We start from the raw sequence: 22,393 nt of genomic DNA, 5'->3' as shown, positions 1-22,393 counted from the left end.
ACGGTATTTCAAAAATACCAAATATCCCCCTCTTTTTCGATTAGCACATTTGCACAACGTTCAATGAAAGGAGCAAATAAAGTTCGCTGTGTACTCCGGTACACTCTTACCAATCTGCAGTTATGGCCACAGATATGGCACAAATTATGACAAATTGAAACATGGCCATCTGGAATGCGATCGGATGAAAGTGAGGAATGCATGTTAAATCCATTTGGAATTGATGCAACACTTGAAATTACCTCGCAGTTATGGCAATGAATTGAGATTAAAGATATGTGTATAGATTGGAACCATAAGTGGTTTAAGTCCGCACACCCGACACCAACTTGGTCTTATATATTCCCCTGAACAAGCCGCTTTGAAAATGGAGTAATCCCAGACGGGCTGGCAGGGTACTGCAGATCATAACTAAGCCCTGATGAAGCGCAGAAAGGACAAGGCCCTGAGCCCTCGACTTAAAGCCAAGAGGCAAGATCCAAGACCCGCCAAAATCTGCGGGCCCAGCGGCAGCGATGCGACTTTAACGACCTTTGCGAGGCGATTCGCAGTGGGGAGCGGGGAGTGTGGAAGCTGGGCAGATCTCCGAGGGGAGTGGACTCCTCCGTCAGTCAGTCGGCGGTTCCGTTGCCCCGGCCCTAATCAAAAAGGTTCAAGCGCAGAGATCGTGCGAGGATTACATGGGGGTGTGACGACAGGCCGGCTCAAAGTCATTCACTCAGCTCGGCTCCAGCTCCAGCTGGAAAGCCCAGGTCCAACTCGATCGTGATGCTGTGGCCTTTAATGGCCTCTACGTGAGACGTGATCTTCAACAGGCACACTCAGAAAAATGCATGTACTCTTAACAGATTGGACAAAGGATTGCTCTAGATGATATTGGACATACAAATGTAGACGACCCAAGATTTCGAAACCTAAGGGGATTGCCAGACACTTCATTCTATAAAAGTCACCGTTCTTAGACAGCATTTAAGCTGGAATTTAAACCCTATGCTTATGTTCAGTGCATATGGAACGGGGAGGGCGTGGCAGGGCCGAATTGGGGGCGTGCCCGATCACGGGACAGCTCCGGGGAACTAAAATCGAAAGTGTTGCTCCGGGTCGAGCTCTGCGGCGGCCCTCTAATTAAACGCAAACGGCTGCCAAATTAGCGAATGACCACATTGCGCCGGAACCAGCGTCCCCGGCAACAAAGGCAATTCCAATTCCAATTGCAACTGCAGCAGCAGCAGCAGCAACACTTGCAACAGCAACACCAGTAACACCGGCAACATCGACGCATTGCACAAATCACATGGCCAAAGCTGCAACGCCTGCCCAAAAATGGGAAACACTCTGACAAATTTGTTTTGCAACTTGTTGGCCCGCCTGCTGCAAATATGGTGCCCCGCTCCATCCGAGCGAGAGTCCGACATGAACATGGCCACTGGGGCATTGTGGTCGTGGTCAACGGACCGGGTTCCACCTTCCACCTGCCCTGCTTCCCTGCCTTGACTGCCTTCCCTGCCTCACTACCTCCCAGTCACCAGTCAAAGCCACCGCACAGCTGTCAGTCTCTGGATGGAGCAAGAACACGGGTCTCCAGACTACAGACTACAGACTCCAGTGACCAGTGTCCAGTGTGCCATCCCTGGATACTGGCAGCCGGACTCTGGCTAGTGATAATAATTCAATCGAGAAATGTCGAAGCGTGCAAATTGCCCGATTGATTTGTGCCTGGACCGCGGGCTTAAAAGGCGCTTGGAATGGATTGGTGTTGCATGTGATTAACTGCCAGGCTCGGAGGACCAACTAAGAAAGTGGAAAGGAAAGGTCAGAAGCCAGGCTGGGCATACCATCATACCCACGGGAAGAAGATTGGATGTCACAGAAATCCATTTGACGAAGTCTAGAGCTTCGCCAATTAACTTTCATATATAATTTTATCTAATCCCTGGAAGCCGCTGAGCCTCAAATTGGATTACTGGTACGATTCGCTTCCTTGGAAAATATTTAGGCTGTGGGAATTGAGCTTAAGTACGCGAGTCAGCGGTCAGGTTAATCGCTTTAATGGAATAGAAGAACTCAGGAAATTTTTCAATCAGGCCCACTCTCCAGGCCAGCTCCTCCTGCCCCATCCCGCCTGGAATGGAATGGGATGGATACCCCATAGATACAGATGCTGCACAATCGATAACTGTTGTGGTCGGCGTTTCGCGCACGTCCCTCGCATATATCTTAAAATGGCAGCCGCAGATAAGAGGCACTAATAAGATAAAAACATTTTAATTGCCACTAAACATGGCAGCGCCTCAGACGGACCACTCTCTCCCCGATGCCCGGTCTCCGATCTGACCCCCAATCCCCGCCAGATCCAGTGGCTGTTCGCTGCGGGCCAGACAACTGTAAAACGGCCAGTGCAATATACTTACTGTCCGCCAGAAACGTTGTCGCCGCTAATGGGTTAACAAAACGCCAGGCAGACATATAAATAAACTCCGATTTCGTTGGGATTTAATTAAGGCCGGGCTTCGCTTCGATCCGCTTCCAGCTTTATCTTTCAGCTCTCGGCTCTTGGCCGAGGTGCCGAAACAAATTAAACGCTTCCGGAGGGATCGTCAAATCTTAAACGACCCACCCAGGGCTACAGACCCATTCCCAGCCACATCCCAACCCCAGATCCCTAGTGACCACCAAGCCGGACCGAAGGTCCAACTGCTCCACGGCGACCATTAAGTCCAGTGGAAAACCGCCTGATTGTCAGATTGTCAGTGGGATTCTCGACGAATTTGATTGGTTTTTAAGTAGGGATCTGCTAATAAATACTTAAAGACACTCGGCCTCCTCATCTAGAGTTTATTTAAGATGTTTTATTGTGAGCCAAAACCTTTTTTCCATAGACAACATGTAGACGACTGTCCATCTGGTTCCCTGCCATGGCAGATCCTCGATGACAGGCCATGGATACGTGCACGGGGTGGAGGTGGCGACCAGGTGCCAACTTGCAAGCCACTGCACACAGCCATCAAGTGGCTTATTTATGGGAAAAATAATTTACACAAATTTCAGTTTTTAGCTTTTCAATTAGCCGGGATCAGGTTCATGTGGCTGCAACGATGCTGGCGATTCTACTTAAGCCCGGTTTTATGGCATTTTGATGGGCTCTCGGCCTTTGGGTGGTCCGTCCTGGCCAAGATTTGAATAGGTGCGATTCCCAAACGCGATCAAAAGTGAATTAAAATCTTTTATCGAAGCGGTTGCGACGCGGAGCAGCCCTTTATTCGAGCTGGAAGGGATTGGGACTGGCAGTGGCGTGGAGTGGAGTTGGTTGGGGGTTGCGGCTGTTGGCCAGGGCAATAAAATTAAACGTTTGTTGGCTTTGGGTTTTTGGTTTTCGGTTCCCGTGCGTGTTTTAAGCGGTTTTAAATATTTATGAGCCCATTTGTAGCCACGCTGGCTGAGGCCGCAAAAATATCATTTTATGGCCTTAATAAATTTAAATGTTGTGGCCGGGCTGTTGAACACGAAGTGTCTGGGCAAATGAAAGTGTGATGTGGCAGGTGAAAGGAATCTAGAGTTGGCTAGGCGAAGGCGTTTTTGGCACGATGATTTCAACTGATTTATTCGATTGCAAAGTTATTGGTACAATTATGCAGAACGTATAATGTTCCAAAATACTTAACGTATTTTGCATAAATTCGAGTTTAATACTTAACGTATTTTGCATAAATTCGAGTTTAATGCGGTCTCTTAAAGTGGTTTGTTTATTACTTTTGGCTTTAACTACAACGCAAAAATATATATTTTAAAAGCAAGCAACAGAAATATCATATTTATTGTCATTCCTTGGTTTGACCAACTCTTATCTCCACCCACTTTCTTCTTGGCCAGACCACAAATTCAAATAGGAGAAGGCCAAGTAAGATGTCCTTGCTGTCCTGCCAAGCCCGCATGTCCAAGGACATTCAAACATTCCTGGCAAGTGCGTATTTATTACCAACTTGGAGTACTTTCCATATGGACAAGAGGTTGTTTGCATACAGAGAGAGAAAAATTAATTAAACCAAAAATATATATCTTGAGGAAAGAACTTAACCAATAGAATTGAAATCAATTGAAAATATTACGAAGACTTTAGCCATAAATCATTTCATTCAATTCGAGTAATATTCATAGTGCTTCAAGATTTTTCAACTTTTGCTAGCTCGTCGAAGCCAAAATCTAGTTAGGAGAAGACAAATGGGACCCCCGTAGATGGAGGTCCTGGTGCCAGTTCCAGTGCCAAGCGTCACGATAAGCGTCAAAGGACTTGGCCATAAAAAGCCATGAGCTAGTCGAGCTGCTGCGAATTGGGGGGTGGTGGCTGTGGGGTGCTCTCGGCCAAAAAAGGGGAAGATCAAAGCGAAAAAAGCAATAAGTCCTGCGGGCGGAATGTAAATTGAAATACAGGAAGGAGGGCGGCACTCTCCATCTTTTTGCCAGTCATCCAGAACTTTGAACCCGAAAGTGAAACCCAAGTAGAACCAAATCCGGAGTTGAAATCCGGATTCCGTATTCCGAATTCCGGATTCCGAACCTAACCCAACCAGGCCGGAAAGGGAAGCACGCGGCACGCACTTTGATTTGCTGGCCGAGATGCGGCTTGCTGCTGATGAACTCCTGGTGGGCGGGGCAAATGGAGAGCTCCTGGAGCAGTTGCGGCAGCTGGAGCAAGTGCACTTTGGCCTCTCCGGGAAATATGTCTTCGAGTGCCATCAGCCACTGGAGTAAATCCCTCAATTGCAATCGCTGGAGCCGAGGAGCGAGGAGCCCTTCCAGGAGCCGGGTCCTTTGTCTTCCTTTGAAATGCCGCGTGCTTTATTAAAATTTCCATCTATGGCCAGGAGTTGGGGGGCAGCAGGCGCAGTGGGTCCCTTTGGGGACATTGTTATAAATTCCTTTGCTGAAAAATGTGAAAAATGCGCCATGTAAATTATTTCTGCGTCATTTTTTCGCGCTTCTCCTTTGCTTTTATTGTGCATGATAAATTTTTATTGTAATTGGCTGTTGATTTATGGGCCATGGCCAGCGTAGACTCCGGGGAGCCGTGCTCCTCCTCAGCCCGATAACAAGTGCCAGATAAACGATTCCCTTTCAATTTGCCATTAATTAGGCGGGTCAGCGGGAGCAGCTCCTGCAGAAGAGGCCCCTCCCGAGTCCGAATGGCCGGGGCATAAAAACTAATCGCGGCATTACAGAAATCATCTATGAAATTGCGCCCGCTGATGCGTAACCTGGTCCTCCTCGCCCACCCAAGCAGGAAGTGCAGGCTGTAAGGAGGCCCACATTCACATCGACATCCAGTTCCACAGGCGAATCACTGGCAAATCACAGGCCTGAATCCCCAAAGTCAAGGCCTCATTGTTTGTTAGATGCTCCGCAGTCAAACACCATAAAACTTTATGAATTTTCCAGCTCCTGGCCAGAAGTGGCAGATTTTTGAATGCCTTGCGAAAGATTTCATGGTAATTCCGCCGGTTTATAACAATTTGCAAATTATGTAATCGAAATTTATTGCGCCGCTCCTCTGTATCAACCCATCTCCTCGAGGCCATTTCTGGCAGCTCCTCCATTCTCGATCCTCCATGCATTGGGTGGGCCCACTGCGCCTGGCCTTTTGGACACGCACAGGTGGCCCTGATGGCCAGCCGTTTGATGTGCGCCACGTTTGACTCCCGGCCAGAAGGAACGGAACGAATGGCGGCCAACGAGGCCTCAACGAGCTCGGTTCCAGATTAGCGGCGGCTCAGTTCGCCATGGAACGTAATAACACATTGTTCGTTCATATCTAAGCTTCTGATAGCACAAGCCCAATGGCTTGGAAACGGAGTGGGGATTCTTCTCGCGATGAAAACTATCCTATAAAGTTAGTGAATATTTAATTATTTTATGTGTAGACTCATGGATAGTGCCTCCAAACGGTGCAACGAAAATCATCCAAAATGTTTATCTCACCAACGAGTTTTACTAATTCGCCACTCGAAGCTTTCCACCTGTGTGACAGTGGCTTAGAAATTTGGTCGCAGATAAATGGCAATTTGTTCGGATTAGCCCGGAGTTACGCCCCCTAGATTGCCTCCTCCTCGTTTGTCCGGCGCACAGATCCGTGACCCATTAGTTACGGCACTTTCCAAACAAACTCCAATAATGCAGCCATTAAATGCCAACTATTCTGCCATCAAGTGCTTTAGTTTGACATAAATCTCCAGCGGATGGCGAAACTTTTGCCGCTTTTGCCCAGCCACAAATCTGAGCGCACCACCCACCAAGTTCCACTCCCGAGAGGCCATCAACCAGCCAGGCACCCACCCACTCAGCACAGAAATCCGGCAGTCCACTAGGATCAGTGGGCATATGTCCGGCGAGGGCTTATGTTGCAGCTTTAATTAACGCCAGGTTTTCGGACTGCCCCCTCTGTCGTTCCTGTTCGGCCAACAGGTGCGGATAGTTTGGATCACCACCCTTGTTATGCCACTCCCCTCCCCCTCACAACAACCTGCTGCACTGAGCCAAAAACTACAACCTCTTTCATTATGAATTATGAACTAAAGGGAATATGATTTCCTCAGAAAGGTATGTATAACCTGGGATGAGGTGATTCACATAGGTATACTATGTGAAGATATTTTATGAACAATCCCCGAAGATGACCCCGTATTTTCTCGCAGTGCAACCACTCCGATGCCCCTGCCCGGGTATTTTTATTTAATTTAGAGTCGCGCATTGCCGTCCAGGACTTTCATGTTGTAATTTCCTCAAATTTACGAGTTTGCTTAGCCCGGATACGGGTTGCGATAGTGCAGGGGATTCGTGTGTCGGTAGTGCTTGGGTTGTATTGGTCTCTTTTTTTGGGCGCGCAGAGCAGGAGCGGCAGGATTTACGACTCGGCTTGGCTGGGTTAGTTTCAGTGCCTTTCGGGTTTTCCGGGGCTCTGGCCTCCGTTTGTCGCTTCGCTCCGCTGCGGCTTGTTAGCGCCTCAACTCCCATTTTATTAGCAGCATCCGGCAGGACGAACTGAAGCCCCAACCAGCCCTGTTATCCTTGCCAACCAGATTGCTCCAAATGAGCAACTTTTTGCCCCCGAATCCAACAAACTGCGCGTGTGTGTGGGTGTGCGGCTTTCTGGTAATTTCGCATGCAGTTTATGGCTAGGCATAACAACCAAGGCAACAACAACCGAAGTCGGGACCTGGCTCCTGCACTTGTTAGAAGCCCCATGCATCACCAACCCTCACACCCACCCACCCGCAAACAACACCTCCCCCCTCGCCCCTGACACACGCAGGTTGATGACGCCGCTTATAAAAGTTGATCAAAATTATTACTACGCCGGGCAAACAAGTGGGATCAAGTAGGTAGCACTGGGATTACCCTTTCCTATATATATTAGTTCCCAAAACGTAATGGCAACTTTATTAAATCACTAATAGCGCAAACAAATCAATTTGAATAGTCACAATTAATTGAGGTCTTGCTTAAAAATAGTACGACTTCTTCTTGATCTTTGCCAAATGCAGAAGTGCCGCGCATACCCTAACCAGCTCACAAAAAGGTAAAGAGGTGAAGGTGGCACAGGCATTTCGGGAGCATCTTTGTGCTCCCATCCCGAATCTCCTGGAGCGACCCTCTTTCGGGACAATTAGAGTGGGCCATTGCCATAAAGTTATGGGATTCATGGCGCACGTTTTGCACAACGCATTTCGGAGCTTACTTATTACTGCAGTTTTTCTGCCCGACGGACGAACTTTGGGCCACGTTTCATTAGCCATATGCCGGGTGGGCGGTAGTCTCCTGCCTCCTCCTCCTCCTCCTCCTCCTCCGGACTTTCATTCTGCTGCGTAAGTGTGCTCCGGCTTTTTACGAGTGCACATTCTGCGCGCGATATTAAATCCATTTAATGAGGCGAAGGCATGTGAATTCCATATATCTACTATACTATAGTTGTAGTTACCGAGCCAAAGCAATGGGCAAAATTCCAATTAATTGGCAAAAGTCGTAAAATGCTAATCTTTTTATGGTCCTCGGCAGCGAAAATAAAGTTTAATTGATCTAATCTTGCGATTTATTGGCATATAAGGTTGTTGAATGGAAAGTGCAAGGCACTAAACTAAAATTCCCTCATAAAAAATTATCAGGCAAATTATTCCTTTATTTTAAAGGTAAGGTGTTGTTATTTTTTACTTTTTACTCACGAAATAAGCAGTGCAAAGGAAAGTCTTTCGTTTTCCTAACGACACGTTACGCATACGCCACGTTAACTGGGTGAGCCATTGTCCAAGTTACGTATGTAAATGAAACCGATCGCCGGCAAATGCTAATGAAATGCATATTTAATACGCAGCGAATCCGATACTGGCCCCTGGCCACCTCTCGCATGCTCGTCGGGTAATTAAAGTAATAATGTTAAGTGGAAAACACGCGCGAATCTATGTCTTTTCCGCATTTCGCGGCGTTGCATAAAATGTTGAACAAAGCGCGAAATGCCCGCCCGATTATATTGATTATAGGGACGAGGTGGGATGGGATGGGATCGGAATGGATTGGATTGGATTAAAGACGAGCGCCGGCGTATGCGAGATTCCATGAATGGCAATGGTAATTCCGTTTCGCCGGCTCCCAGAGCCAGTCACCAAAACGAAGCTTCCGATCCTCCGATTCCCGATTCCCCGATTCAATGGGCTCCCAAGGAGCAGAGATGCTGTGGCGAAAATTGTTTTCTTGGCGCAAAATACCCGAAACGCTTCGCCGAGCAGCGACCGCGCCCCAAGCTTGGTCCTACACTGCGAGAAAATACTGATAACTTTGTTATTGAAAAACTTCTTTGAAGATATTGATTGATTGAGAGCAAACTAGGATACTGCTAGCTTCATTACTTCGAATACTTTATACCTTGAATGACCACCTTGTTTCTCTCAGTGTGCCGGCAAGCAACAAGCTGTAAGCAATAATTAGGCACACGTAACTCGGACGCCACTGTGCTGCGGCGCTGCACATGCAAATGTTGCGGCTCCGTGGAGGCTGCAATGCAATCGACACCACCGCCGCCGCCGCCGAGGAAGATAATGATGGTCGGCGGGTGGGTGAGGGGGAGCCCATAAGTACGCCACATGCGGCATGGTGCACTGAACCTGATTACCGCATCCGTATAAAAGCCCCATTGATTCCAGCCGGCCCACACAGTGCTGAAAGCGAACGCGCGCCACTCGGCGGTGGCAGTGGACAAACTGAAGGATTAATTAAGGACCTGCTTAACCAGCTTAATCAGCAGCCACATCTCCCAAATCTACAACTGCTAAATGTCCAAAGTGAGTCCAGTTAAGTTGGCCATTTGGATCAGCACAAAAGCCTAAAAAGTAAATCAAACCAATTTAAAATCTACTTAAAAACAGTTTCGTGCGATTTGATAAAAAATATAAATTCAAGCAGAGTGAAAAACAAATTTTAATTGCTTATTCGGGCAATATTAAACTAAATTAAAATTGAATTTAAGTTTAATTTGCATTCGCACCAAGTGTTCAATCAAATGATTGAAAATTGCCAACGAACTGAAAGTTCTTATTAATTTGAACACCTAAAAAACACGAAATGGATTTCAGTTTCTGGAAATTGCACTTTAATTCCTATAATTCAGTTTCAAATAGTAAATTTATTGATTTACCCAAATAAAGGTGTCATCTGGTGGTCCCTCCATGGCGGCCAAGCTGCTGGCCATATTGCTCCTGCTGGTGGCAACGGGAGTGCAGGCGCGGCGTCTGGGCCACCGACGCCTCATCATCCACGTGCCGGTCAAGGTGAAGACGCACCACCACACCCACACCGTGTACAAGGTGCTCCACGGATCACATGGCGGCGGCGGAGGTGTGAAGCAAACGGTGTACAAAGTGCTCGGCTTCTCCACACACGGAGGTGGCATTGCCAAGGGCGGCGGCGGAGGAGTAGGAGGCGTTGGCCATGGAGGCCACGGAAGCTACGACATGGGCAGCATGGGAGGAATGGGACACGGCGAAATCACATACGAGGACATGCACGGCTGCGAGAGCGGCAAGGTGATTCCGGCGGCAAGGGACATGATTTTCAATCACTACTCGCGGCACGGCCAGAGCGATGGAACTGCCGAGGATTACGCCGAGGAGCTGGACGACTTTGTAGACCTAAGGGATGGCTGGTTGTGAATAAAGAGACGTGTGCGCAAATCCCCGCCGATTAATTATAAAATTCCTGCCAGCGGCGATTTGCATTTGCACTACGGATGCGCTGACGGAGCTCAAGACTCAGCACCGTCCAAATTCCAATCCCCCGGAATCCGTGTCTTTGTCTTTCGCTGCCGATTCGCATTTGTATTGTTTAATTAGGATTCGGGGAGCTGGCTGGGAATGGGTGGTACTTAACTTCTTGCCTTCTGCAGTCGCGCACTTGGGGAAAACTTGAAGTATTTGCTTGGCTCTCCACTCGGGCATGCGGCATATTTTAGTGGACAATTAAAGGAAACGAGTGTCGATGGCTGAAGAAAATGAATAGGAGACTCGCAGATCTGCGAGATGTCTTGCAGCACAAATAGTTCCCAGGAAAGTCAAAAACTTAATTAGGCTAAGCAAAAATCGCAACTCAATTGTCAACTTATAATAGATTAGGACTACGTTTTTCCATTAAGATTTTTCCTAGTTACCTAAGGGCAAAATCCGTATATTGGCCAAATTAGTCGAAATATTTGTTCAATTATTGAATGTAATACCTTTTTGAGCTCCTATTGACATAACAAATCGATCTGCATTCAAAACTGAACTTTTAATTTTTGGTCAATTTTTTCAAAAAAATCGTGATGTAACCCCTTATCAAAAAGTCAAAAATTGGTCAAAATTTGATTTTTAAATGTCTGAAAAAAAGGAATGAGGATAGTTAGTATAGATCATTAGCTGCAAGAAACAGTGCTTATTTCTTCCGTCTGACTTATTTTGGCCAAGTTATGAGCAAAAAGCCTGTTCAGTGCCACTTCAAATCGATGGTTCAATATATGAGTCTGCAGAGAAGATACTCAAACGGATCTCGATCACTACAGATAGTATCCATATGGGAGTGGGTCTTCTAATCCGCCTTTGCCGAACACCCATTGATCAATCAGGCTAATCGCTGCCAGCGAAGCCATCCGAACTGGAGCAGCAGATTGGCATCGGATGGCCGGGACTTGACATAAGGCAGATTGATCGCAGGCCGCCCGGCCAGCAGAGCAGATGGCTCCAATGAAGATGACCAAGTGCAGATGCCGCACTTCCCCCCGAGATGCGAGAGCAGGTAAGCAAGCACAGGTGCCGCCTTTCGCTGAGCGCAGAATAATTTGCGTGTAATTGAAGGCGACAGCGCGTCACGGGTCGGGATGATAAATGCGTCTGGTCGCTGCAGGAGGAAAACCCGATCCGCCGAGGATCCCAGCCCATAAAGACACGCGACGGGTGGTCGGTGGTCGGCGGTCGGCGGCTTGTGCTCGGTGGCCAGTGGTCGCACTTTCGACTGGCGCCAAGTGGTCAGCCCAAATGGATGGGGGCCATTTAAAGGTATTTAGCTGGTAATGACATTTAAGAGCAGCGGCATAAATCGCGCCACAACATTGTTGCAGTGAAACGAATTAAACCCGCACACGCACCACCTCTGCCAGATGAAGTTGTTGGGCCCGGACCACATCCAATCCATCGGACACGTGGTAAAGGCTGGTACTCAACTGGCCGGATTAGACAGTGAGCCAGAGCACGCGGCGAAAATCTGGGTACTCACGGAGCATGATTTATAGAACACCTATGTATCAGTTGGGTGATTAGATACAATGTAGGAAAATGCAAAATTATCTAACGAATAATAATTGTAAATTTGTCTCAGATTCTTGTTCAAAGTTTTCCCAGAAAAGTAGCTTTGAAAGGCGGACAATTTAAGAGACTCGAGCTATTCACTGTCGAAATCCTTTTTGCTCTGTATGAGTCGCTGAGCTGCTTATGTCCACTGATGACGAGCTGAGTCCGCAGGGATTTGTCCATCAGTGGCTCGGCTCTGGCCAATCCCAGTCCAAGCCCCCTTGTCCGTCTTCTCCTGGCTTTATTGGATACGTTAAGCCTCTGCACATATTTGCATCCTGGCTGGGAGAATGGCTGGCGGCAACAAAGCGTAAAACGATTTGGCCAAAACCAAACAGGCGGTGGAAGTAGGAGCAGTCCGGGACTTGGATTGGGATGGCACTGTATGGGATTGGAATCGGTCTGGGTATTTGAGTTACCTTTACAATATTTGGCTGCTCCGGCAAATGCCTCCCAATGCTAAATACATTTTGTGTCGCTTGCTGGCATTTGATTTGCTTTTCACTCTCCAGCCTGCGGTCTAAATAAATGTATTGATTTTGGCAAATGGCTTTTGCATGGCCGGGAAAAACCTTCAATCTATATAAATGAACATAGGCGAAACGATTCCACATTGCAACCAGAAAAAAAAATGATGTTCAATTTCACATAAATTGCGTTAAAATGGCTGCAAAATCATATTAGCGTTTCATTAAAATGTGATTAGTTTAACCTACTATATACCCCCTATTGCTATCTACCTATCATCATTTACTATCTATCCCTTTATATCAACTTTTAAACCGATTTAAGCTCTTTTCAATCAGCAACATTTAAATTGCCAGAGTCCGTCAATCGTCGAACTTTTCCCTGTGTGTTCATTTCGTAATTGAGGCAATCCTTGCGGCGTCCTTTTTCCACTTTCACCCTTTCTGCGCCTTGTTTACCCATCGTCTAGCCTTTGATTTTTCATTTTTCCAGCCACAATTTGGGGCCATTTGGCCGTTTGCTTAATTGGTTTCATTAGGGAAATATTCGGTTCTCCATCGGGCCTTAATTTCAACAGCATCCGCTGCAGCCACTTACCGTCCTTCCTTTTCGCCGCGCGGAGGATGCCAAAAAAACGACGCTCCTGAATCGCACCTGAAACGACGGAGTGAAGGGGGAAAGTTAGAAAAAAGTTGGTCCAAGGTATAAACTTTAAGGTGGAAAAGTTTCGGCCAGGTGGGAAAAAGGACCAGGATCCAGTTACACGTGTCGCAGGGGCACAAGCAACCCAGCAGACCAGGCGGCATAATTTCCACAGAGTGACAACTAAATAAATAGGAGAGGCTGCCAGCGGAGGAGAAGCTGGGCCAAGATGGCAAAGTTTCAGCTCCGTGGCAAGGATGCGGGCAGCCACTCCGTCTAAGGCACTAATTTTAACACCATTAATTTGCGAGCAAGGACCAGCAGCCAGGAGCTCACACCACAGAGATAGAACAGAGAATTTTAAATGAAATGGACACAAGTTTTATTGAATTGACTGGCAGCGGGACGAGGAGAGAAGGGGAGCAAGGAGCGAGGAGCTGCTGCCACGAAGGCCTCGCCGGAACCGGAAACGCATTACTCTGCTCCTTTGAGCGATGCTCCTGCTCCTGCTACCGTTTCTGCTACTGTTCCATCTCCGGCTCCTCTTGTTGTCCGTGTGGCCAGCACTTTGGCCCACACGATTACACGCAAGCTTAGGGAGGCCAAATGGGTGATACACAGAGGAAAGTATACGCAGGCATACCACTTGGAACCCCATCAGATAGCAGACTTTTCTGCCAGTGTAAGCATCGGGCGTGGGGTCCTGGCACCAATCAAAAAGAAGCGGCAACCAACCAGAAGTAGAAGTTGTGGCAAAGTTTTTGATTTCATGATATATTTATGGGCATCCGCTGCTGCTGTGGGCCCCAACCAATTCCTTTGAGTAATAAACTCGGGCCCCAAAAGGACGCTGCAAAGGATGCGGCTTACAACTTTAACCGAAAGTTATTAATTTGCTTTATTTTCAGTACTATATATACGGTTTAAACTGGCTGCTGGCTGCCCGATGTGGGATAATAAATGTTAAAGTGCAGGAGGATAGCAATCGTCAGCATTTATTCGAGTGTCGTTGAGATCGGATTAGTGCAGGTATTTCGAAAATTTCATCTGCAGTTTACGCAACCAAATGAACCGATAAGCCGGGACTAATTTCCCGCAAAGGACTCGCCGGACAGGGCACACTATCGAGATGGCCAGGGCTTGTATAATGGAAAAAATCGACTCGGCATGGATTCAATTAAATATTAAATAAACGATATCAGCAAACAGCCATTTCCCGCTCGCCACCCTTTCCCGCCAACATTTCTGAATCCTCGGGTATTGAAGAGAAGTGCAAACACAATTGCAGATGCCCGGGAAAACTTTATGAGCCAGCGTAATCCTGGCAATTATGTGCTGCCGTCTCTGTCCCCCATTATCTGCTCTCTCGCTCGCTTTCAGCGAGGACCTGGACAGGAGCAAACATTATCTCCATATTGCATGAAAGTATGAAATGAACCAATCAGCTACACGTGCAGGCTGCACTGAGAGAAATGTCCTGGTGGGAAAGTAAATCTCAATGCGGGTGATGCATTCCAATTATATTGTTTCAGCTCTTCCCCAACTTTTGGTTTCAGTGTACCTCTAAGGGGTCGAAAAGGAACGTGTTGCTGCATGGACATTAAACTCAGATGAGAAATGATTTGAACAGGTGCTGCAGTGGCATCAGCAAAAGAAGCCACGAGTAGAAGGCGGAGGTGGATGAGTGGGCGGTGGATTGGGAGAGCTTGGCAAAAAGACTAATTATGTATTCATTAAAATGGCAAACGGCAGAAGGCAGCATGTGCCCGGGTACGAATGTCTGTGCTGAGCATCTGCATCCTGGGCATCCTGCGCATCCTTCGGCTCCAGAGCGGGCGAACGTACTGCAGCCGAAGGGTTGGCAAAAGGTGAGCAGTCATGAATGCATTTCGCTGGAATATATTCAGCATAATGGCCTCCGCTTCCGCTTCTGTGTGTGCGGGGAGTCTGTTCTCACAGTTTGATTATATCCATCTCGGCTTGATAACCCAATGTGGAATGACGAATGTGAGCGCCCTTCCTCCCTACTGATCCATCCGTCTCCATGGGTGGAAAGTCGGGTAATGATTCCTAAATACACACATTTATCATGTTTGCACGAGTTTCTTTGAATTGAGTTGGGAAAGTCCGTTAATGTGTGGGAGTAACAAGACTCTGGGGATCCAGCTAGTTGGGAGTTGGCAGAATTCAGTTTGGGGTGAATTTTGTGCTTTAACTTCGTTTAAATATGGCAACTTTGAAAGTATAGTATAGTATCCCACGCAATATCAAACAACTTCTAGTTGGGTTTGCACTTAACTTTATTTGGGTTTCTAATGAATAACTACAAGTATTTGCCTTAGTTTCCTCCTTGGTTCTTTGTTGTTCTTTCGGTATTGATCACTATAGTTAGCCACTCAGTTGGAGAAACCGCCGAAGATGCCCTTGAAGAAGCGATAGATGGGCTTCGGGATCTCCACGGCAAACAGAACGGAGCTCTCCTCCTCCTCCTGGAGTTGGACAACGGGCTGTGCGGACTGGGAGCGCTTTCCGCCCGCAACGGATTGCTTCTGGAACAGCTTCTGCTGCTCGCTGAGATGGCTGAGGATCAGCTGCTGGATGGCAGCCTGCTCCTTCTGAACTTGAGTGAAGCCATTGTTGGCCTGCAGCTTGATGGGCTGGCTCACATGGACATTGGTGGCCTTAATCAGATCCTGGAAACTGATGCTGCCCGAGGGCGAAGCTTTACCCTGGGTCAGCTCTGGAGCCGGAACCAGAAGTGGGAGAGCAGCCAGATTTATGGGAAGCACAACATTGCCATCTACCTTTTGACCATCACCGGATGCCTGACTGGCCAGTGGATTGGGGATCAGGTAGAAATTGGGCTTCTGAGCCGGCTGCTGCTGCGATTGCTGCTTCTGCTGCTGCTTCTGGGTTTCCTCGGAAAGAGCACGGAACTTTCCAAAGTACTGGTACTCCCCGTTCTCCTGATATCCAGCAGGCAGGCTCACGACCTGAGACTGGTTCACGTTGTGGTTCTTGTTTACATAGAATGGATTCGGGAGAAGCACCAAGCTGAGGCCCACTACCTTGGGGAAGTCCGTGAAGGGATTGGGCAGGAAGGGGAACGGCTTGGTCTCCTCGTGGATGTGGGTGTGGTAAGTCACGTTGCCTGTGGAGTTCGTAGTTTGATTCAGGTTAACATAAACGGGTTCCTGTTTCTCGAAGGGATTGGGCAGGAAGGGGAAGGGAAATCCGGGCTTCTTCTGGTTGGGATAGTAGTGCGTGTGGTTGTGGATGTGCTGGGTCACATTGGCATCCGATGTGTTCACCACAGAAACGTATTCCACCTTCGGGTAAGATGGGTACTTGTTGTAGGTGCTCGGATACTGGTACAATGGTTGAGATCCGTTGACCACTTGCACTCCCTGATACTTGAAGATCTTCTCCAGGTCTTGAATGCTTATCTGTGGAATCTGGTTTTGGTTTTGACCAGGCTGCTCATACACCAACTGGATCTTATTATCGCGACCTTGGACGTTGGGATGGTTCTGGGTTATAACTTCTTCTTTGCGCGGCTCCTGATCCTTGGGTATCTCATTGGAAGTGGACTGCTTTTCCTCGGTTATCGCTGGGGCTACTGGGCTACTGACGACCTTGGTCAGAGGGGCGTGTGCTTCCTGGTTTTCTTTAGTTACTTCTAGGACAGAAACCACTTGGGGTTGGCTTTCCTGGACATCTGGATCTGTGGAGTTCGTCACCTGATCTTGACCCTCCTTCACTCCAACTTGATCGATAGCTGCAGAAGATTGGCCTTGGGAGATGACAGCGCCACCCAGTTGCGGCTGGGTTTCCAGTATTTCGTTGGCAACTTCCTGCTTGACCTCCACGGGTTTGGTTTCTTGAGGTGAAGCGACAACCTCCGGGGCCGTGTCCTGATCTAAGACTCTGCCCTGAGTGGCCATCAGAACACCAAGAAGAACCAGGAGTCGTAGAGAATGCTGGTGGAGAAATTGGAAGGCCAATACTTAACTATTGTACTACCCAAGGACTCCCTCTCTCGGTTGACTTACCATGATGAGGGTTTCAGTTGAACTGTGCCAATTTAGAATTTACTCCGGCTATTTATACTAGCCCTGGACAAAGGTAACCTGCCCAATCTCTGCCGGAAATGTCCAACCGTCGATCAGCTGGTTCTATTTCTACTATCTACCATAATATCCTGGGGCACTTTGCGTTCCTTTGCTATTATCGCTGCGATTTGTGTGATTTGTGTTTGGTTCACTTCACTTAAAAGGCGCCAGTGGCAGGAATATCGGTAAAAATGGAATTGCACTTAAGTTATATTGTGCCAGTGCTATCTCTCCGACCCCGGTCCCGGTCCCTTCCCCCTCCACCTCCCCTGCCCGCTTATCCGCGGGTTTATTTGGCTCGTTTTACGTGCAACATGAAAATGCCATTGTTTCCGAGGCGCACAAACGGAAATCTATGACTCGCTTTTCAATGTTTTTGTTCGATGGAAAAATGCATGGGCGAGTGCAAAAGACTGTCGTCTGTGAGGAAAGTGAGTAGCAGCAGCAGCTTAAGGCTAAATCGGTGGAAAGCGGTGGAAAGCAGGGAAAAGCGGGCGGAAAAGGGTGGGAAACTGGGTGGAAAAGGGAACTGCCTTCTCCGGGCGCAAGTGCACATCAGCTGCATATTCATGGCAAGAGCTTTATCTTCGGAACTTTGTTGCCGCCCCATTTCCCAGCCCCATTGACATGTCGCCAGGTGAGCGATGAGTCCTACCTGGTCATTGACATGCCAGTTGAATGGAGGAGTGCAAAGTTTTGGGCCGCAGGAGCTGGGAAGGGGCAGATCCCTTCGTATGTACATCTCCTGCTGGGCTTTGTAATTCAATTGCCCGACGCATGGCTCGGATTTTTGGCATACTCCAATTTGATTGAAGGTTTTTGTCGTTGACAGACAAAAATATTTGAAATATTTGATTTGAATCGATTTTCGAGCTGGTCAAAAGGAAAGTACATGGAAAACAAGCGAAATGGAGTTCTTGCACGCAAATTACTAGCTTACAAGCGAGGTGAATGCGAAATTCAGAATCAATTAAAATATTATGGATGAACACATCAGCTTCACATTTAAGTTGTAGTAAGTATTTAGGTAAGATGGGTAACTAATTGAGCGTAATAAAAATAAATGGGTTGTACTAAGGTATAATGAAAGGCAAACTAATATCCTACAAATCCATCTCAATTTCTTTGCCGTTCTGGTTTTTATTCGTAAATACCCAACACCTGTAAGTACAATCCCCTTTTGCAGATTGAAAAGTTCTGCTGTTTTCTCATTTGAAAGAAAGCTAATATTCAAGTATGTTGCTTGCCAGTTTAAATGGGCAGGGAACACAAGTCCAGAACTATTCCAATCCGAAGGAGCTAAGGTTAAGGCTGAAAATGAGACTGAAGTTGCTGCTGGGCCACGAAATTGTTTTGCGCAGCGGCAGATGAGCTGTTGAAATTGCAAGTGCGGCACTTGCTCAATTTTTCATGAGCCTCCCACTTCCACTTCTCGATTTCAGCATCTCCGCTGGTGGGGCTGAGCAAGATCAAGTCGACTGGGGAATACCCTAAAGTATTGCCAACTAATTGAAGACGTTGTATGCAATATAGTCTGTATATAGTCTGCATATTATCATATGTATTTGATTTAGATCTATTGTACCTATTGTTAATCCAGTTAATATATGTACCTATGAATCGCACTCGCCAATGAACTCCGCCAGCAGCTGAAGATGTTCAGGCGAAGGAATTCGCCTGAGCCACAACCCACACAGGCTGGCCCCAAAGTCGCAGCTCGGGATGCAAAAGGAGCGGAGGTGATCGAAGGAGGAGGAGTCCGAACGAGGAAGGTGCCAGGAAGGGGGATCTGTGAAAAGGCGAAATTAGCGGGCAGTTCCCTCGACTCTATGAGCATGCAGCAAGCAGGCTCCAGAGTTGGCCATCGTGGCCAGACAATGAGGCGAGCAGCGGCCCTTGACTTGGCCAACTCCCAACTCCAAGCTGCAAACTCCAAACTCCCAAGACCCTGGATCCGAAGGCACACGAAAATAATAAGGAATGAATGTAAATAAATGGTGCTAGGGGTAATGGCAACGAATGGACGACAAAAACAGAAACCCCAAGAGGGGCAGGAGGCCAAAGGAGCAGGGGGGCAGGAGACGACGCCCAAGGCCAAGGCAGCATCATCATCATGGTCAGTGAGATAAGCCCGGACCTGGATCGGCTCGCCAGATGCAGTTGCAGTTGCAGGCGAGGGTACGTAGCACGGCAGCCACCACAGTGGAGGGCAGAAAAATAGTAATCACAAAATAAAAACTGAATATTAAACAAAATATAATCACCGTGATTAATATATAGAAGATCAATTTTAAAGCTTATCTAGGCTGGCCATGTTCCGAGCAACTTTAGAAGCTCCATGTTGGTATCAAGTGCTCGTAGAGCCGCTCCTATTGTCAGATCCTCTGCTGTGCCGCCGCAGATTCTTCTGGCTGAGCTGCTTCGCCGTTTTTTCAGCTTTTTTGGGTCGAACTCTGGCATTTTGGGTGTGTGCAGTGCAGCGGCGATAAGATCAACGTGTGAGCCTTTGCCAGGCTGTGGCATCTGCAGCAGGTGTTTCGCTTTCAGGTGCTGCCACACAATATGGGTAACAAGTTGCACCATCCTGGCCAAGTTTATCGCCACATAATTCACACGGAGCCCTCAGCCGGGGAGGCCACATCCGAATTGATTGACTCCCGCTGGGTAGTGGAAGTGGGATTTGGGGGAGTGGGAGTAGAAGTGGGAATGGGAAAATGGAAAAATCAAATAGCCCGGAGCAAAGGGGCCCAGGGAGCAGGATCCTCCACCTGCAATACAACACTCAGCCAGGACCACGCTCCACTAGGCAAATATGGCAGGCGACACAAAGCGCTCCAGCAGCCAAGCAGCCCAACATCCCACATTCATCACATCCGCATGCCAGTGCCATCAAGATCTGGCCATCATCGCCCGTCCTCGTGCGCGCTTAGAATTCAAAACATTTCAGACAAATTGGCGTTGCTCTTTGAGCCCCAATGTGTGACAAAATGGAAGGCAAACAGACCGGACTGGACCAGGATCCCCCCATGGAACACCATGTATCCGACCCCTCCTCCAGCTGGACAATGCAGGAGTGCAGTGGAGAGTGCGCCGCCCTTGTTTAATTTATGCCAAAACATTTCTGAAGCGACGTTGACGACGTCATTTGGCTTGCTGTGGATTCCGGATCCCGGAGTCCCGAGCAGCTCACATGGCCCACAGCAGTTAGCCCTGTTCCCTCCAAATCTGGCCTGGGATTGAGGTGTCACTTGATATGCAATAAATAAGCTGCTGGGAAATGTGTTAACGAGCCTGTCGGGGCAGGAGGTGGTCATAAGTGGTGCACAGCGCGAAAATGAGTACTTATTGTGAATATGAAAAATAAATATATATTACTACATTTTATTCACGTGAAGTAGCTTAATCAGATCAATACTGTTGCTAAAGCTCACAATGTAAGCTCTTTTCTTTTTGGCCCTTGCATACTTTTTCTCTCAGTGCACGGGGGAAGCCTCTTTAGAGGGCCTTTGGACTCCGGAGAGAGCTACTTTTGTGCCGTCTGTTTTTCCAGCAGTTTGCAACGCCTTGGCGCCACAAAATGAACGCCATTCATGGGGCAACGTGCAACGAGAAGAATGTGACCCATTTAAAGCACCAGTAGCCATTCTCACCTCCCCATCCGCCCGCGCCATCCCCGCCAGAAAACCCCACTGAGTATGCTGTTGTTTGTCTAAATGTTTGCCCATATATGGTACAGCCAGCTATATAAATATGTGAACAGCTTTTAGCACCTTGCCCCCGCACTCGAGTGGAGTGCTCAAGTGGTCGGGGCGACAGTTGAGCGTGTCCCATTCCCAGTGGCAGCCGGAGATCCCCCGGAGAATCAGAATCAGGCGGAGCACGTGCGTCCGCCAGACAATGGCAGCTTAAGAGGCATCTCCGCTCGACCCGTCAGCTAATGCGGGAATACCGGAATGCGGAGTGTGGGAACTCCACTCGCTGCACTGCTTCTTTCCAATAATAATTCCCTTTGGGTTCGAGCAGCGATACATTCTTTATTTGGTTTTTTATTCTACGTTTCATGGTTGCACAGGGAGAAACTTATGATCGCTTTAAGGTTCGGGTCAGAACTTGGTACGATATGGATATGTATTTAGTGAACCCTGAACTTTATGTTCATAAACGGAGAAGTCCAACCAATTTCGTAGCAAAACGCACCATTAAATCAATATTTCTCTGTGTGCTCTTCGCAAGGCGGGGCCATTTTCAATTAAGCAAAATTAAAAATTTATTACGAGAAACGACCGAAAGAAAACAAAGGATCTGAAACAGGAACAGCATCGCAGGGCAGGGCGAAAAGCAAATTGCAGAGTAACTTGGGGTAAAGAGATGTTTATGTTTTCATTAAAAAAAGGGAAACCGAACCAGGTTGGAATGGTTTCAGATGGTATGGTTGGGAGCCCGGTGCGTCGGTGGATGATTGGGCTGCCTCGACCCAAAGGCAGCATCGCCCTCGTCCGTTATCCTTTCGCCCGTTTTATTTGCGCTGAAGTTTTAATCATTGAAGTGACATTGACAGCCAGTGGAAAAGTGGTGGCATCGCGTTTTTACTGTCAGAGGGCCAGCCAAATATTTATGGGTTTTAAGTGATTATTGAATTTGATAGGCGGTCGCTCGCCCGCAAACGAAAAGTTTCATCGCGCAAAAGATAGAGGATATTAAAAAAGTTTTTCATAACACTTGTGAAAAGTTCGAATGGCACGCAAATAAACGGGTTGATAAATACGAATTTGATGGTCTGAATTGATTAATGGCGATAAAGTTAGCTTGCGGCCATCTTTACCCATCTTAACTAAGAAAATATTCCTTTGACCTTTCATGCGAGACCTTAAATAATGGGGATACTTTAACAAATAGAGCGGCTTCTGGTAGAAAATGTGGTGCAAGATGTGATAATATTTATTGAAGCATCTTTTTCCCACTTCAACTGTAGCCTCATAATTTGCAAGTTATCCTGTTAGCACAATTCAATTAACTAACCTTCCTCAACAGTCTGTGGCTTGTCAAGTCCTTCCTCGTCCTTTAATTCCTTTATTCCTTTATCCCTTTGTAATCCGCGTCCTCTTTCGCTCTTCTCTTGCAACAGTTGCGTTATATTTCAATTAGCATGGCGCAACGAACATTTATGCGGCGATAAGTTTTCTTCAATTAAAACTTTGGCACACAGACACAGAGCACAAACACACGGCCACTGGCACGCACACACGCGCAAATTACCGAAACTTTGGCATAAATTTTAATTAATATGATTTTCTCGGGCCTTTGTTAGTTTAC

General features: G+C 47.5%; 3 protein-coding genes across 3 annotated transcripts in view; 1 reads left to right on the top strand and 2 right to left on the bottom strand.

The window, feature by feature from the left end:
- LOC6736392 overlaps positions 1-22,393 on the bottom strand; it is a 40,817-nt gene that overhangs the window by 3,930 nt on the left and 14,494 nt on the right. Inside the window, exon 2 of the mRNA XM_039294191.2 lies at positions 12,924-12,980. Coding sequence (XP_039150125.1) covers positions 12,924-12,980 — 57 coding nt within the window. The remainder of the gene's footprint in view (positions 1-12,923; positions 12,981-22,393) is intronic.
- On the top strand, positions 9,182-10,211 carry LOC6736391 (cold and drought-regulated protein CORA). Its single transcript, XM_002083227.4, has 2 exons — positions 9,182-9,323; positions 9,687-10,211. The coding sequence occupies exons 1-2, from the start codon at positions 9,315-9,317 to the stop codon at positions 10,188-10,190; spliced, it is 513 nt and encodes a 170-aa protein (XP_002083263.2). The 5' UTR covers positions 9,182-9,314; the 3' UTR covers positions 10,191-10,211.
- LOC6736389 lies at positions 15,251-17,131 on the bottom strand. Its single transcript, XM_016170641.3, has 2 exons — positions 17,021-17,131; positions 15,251-16,948 (listed from the first exon to the last, which is right to left on the bottom strand). Exons 1-2 carry the CDS (start codon positions 17,021-17,023, stop codon positions 15,365-15,367), a joined length of 1,587 nt encoding a protein of 528 aa, XP_016029896.2. The 5' UTR covers positions 17,024-17,131; the 3' UTR covers positions 15,251-15,364.

Source organism: Drosophila simulans, chromosome 3L (assembly GCF_016746395.2).
Source record: "Drosophila simulans strain w501 chromosome 3L, Prin_Dsim_3.1, whole genome shotgun sequence".
Classification (NCBI taxonomy): domain Eukaryota; kingdom Metazoa; phylum Arthropoda; class Insecta; order Diptera; family Drosophilidae; genus Drosophila; species Drosophila simulans.
The sequence above is the reverse complement of the archived record's forward strand: the minus strand, read 5'-3'. Positions and strand labels throughout refer to the sequence as shown.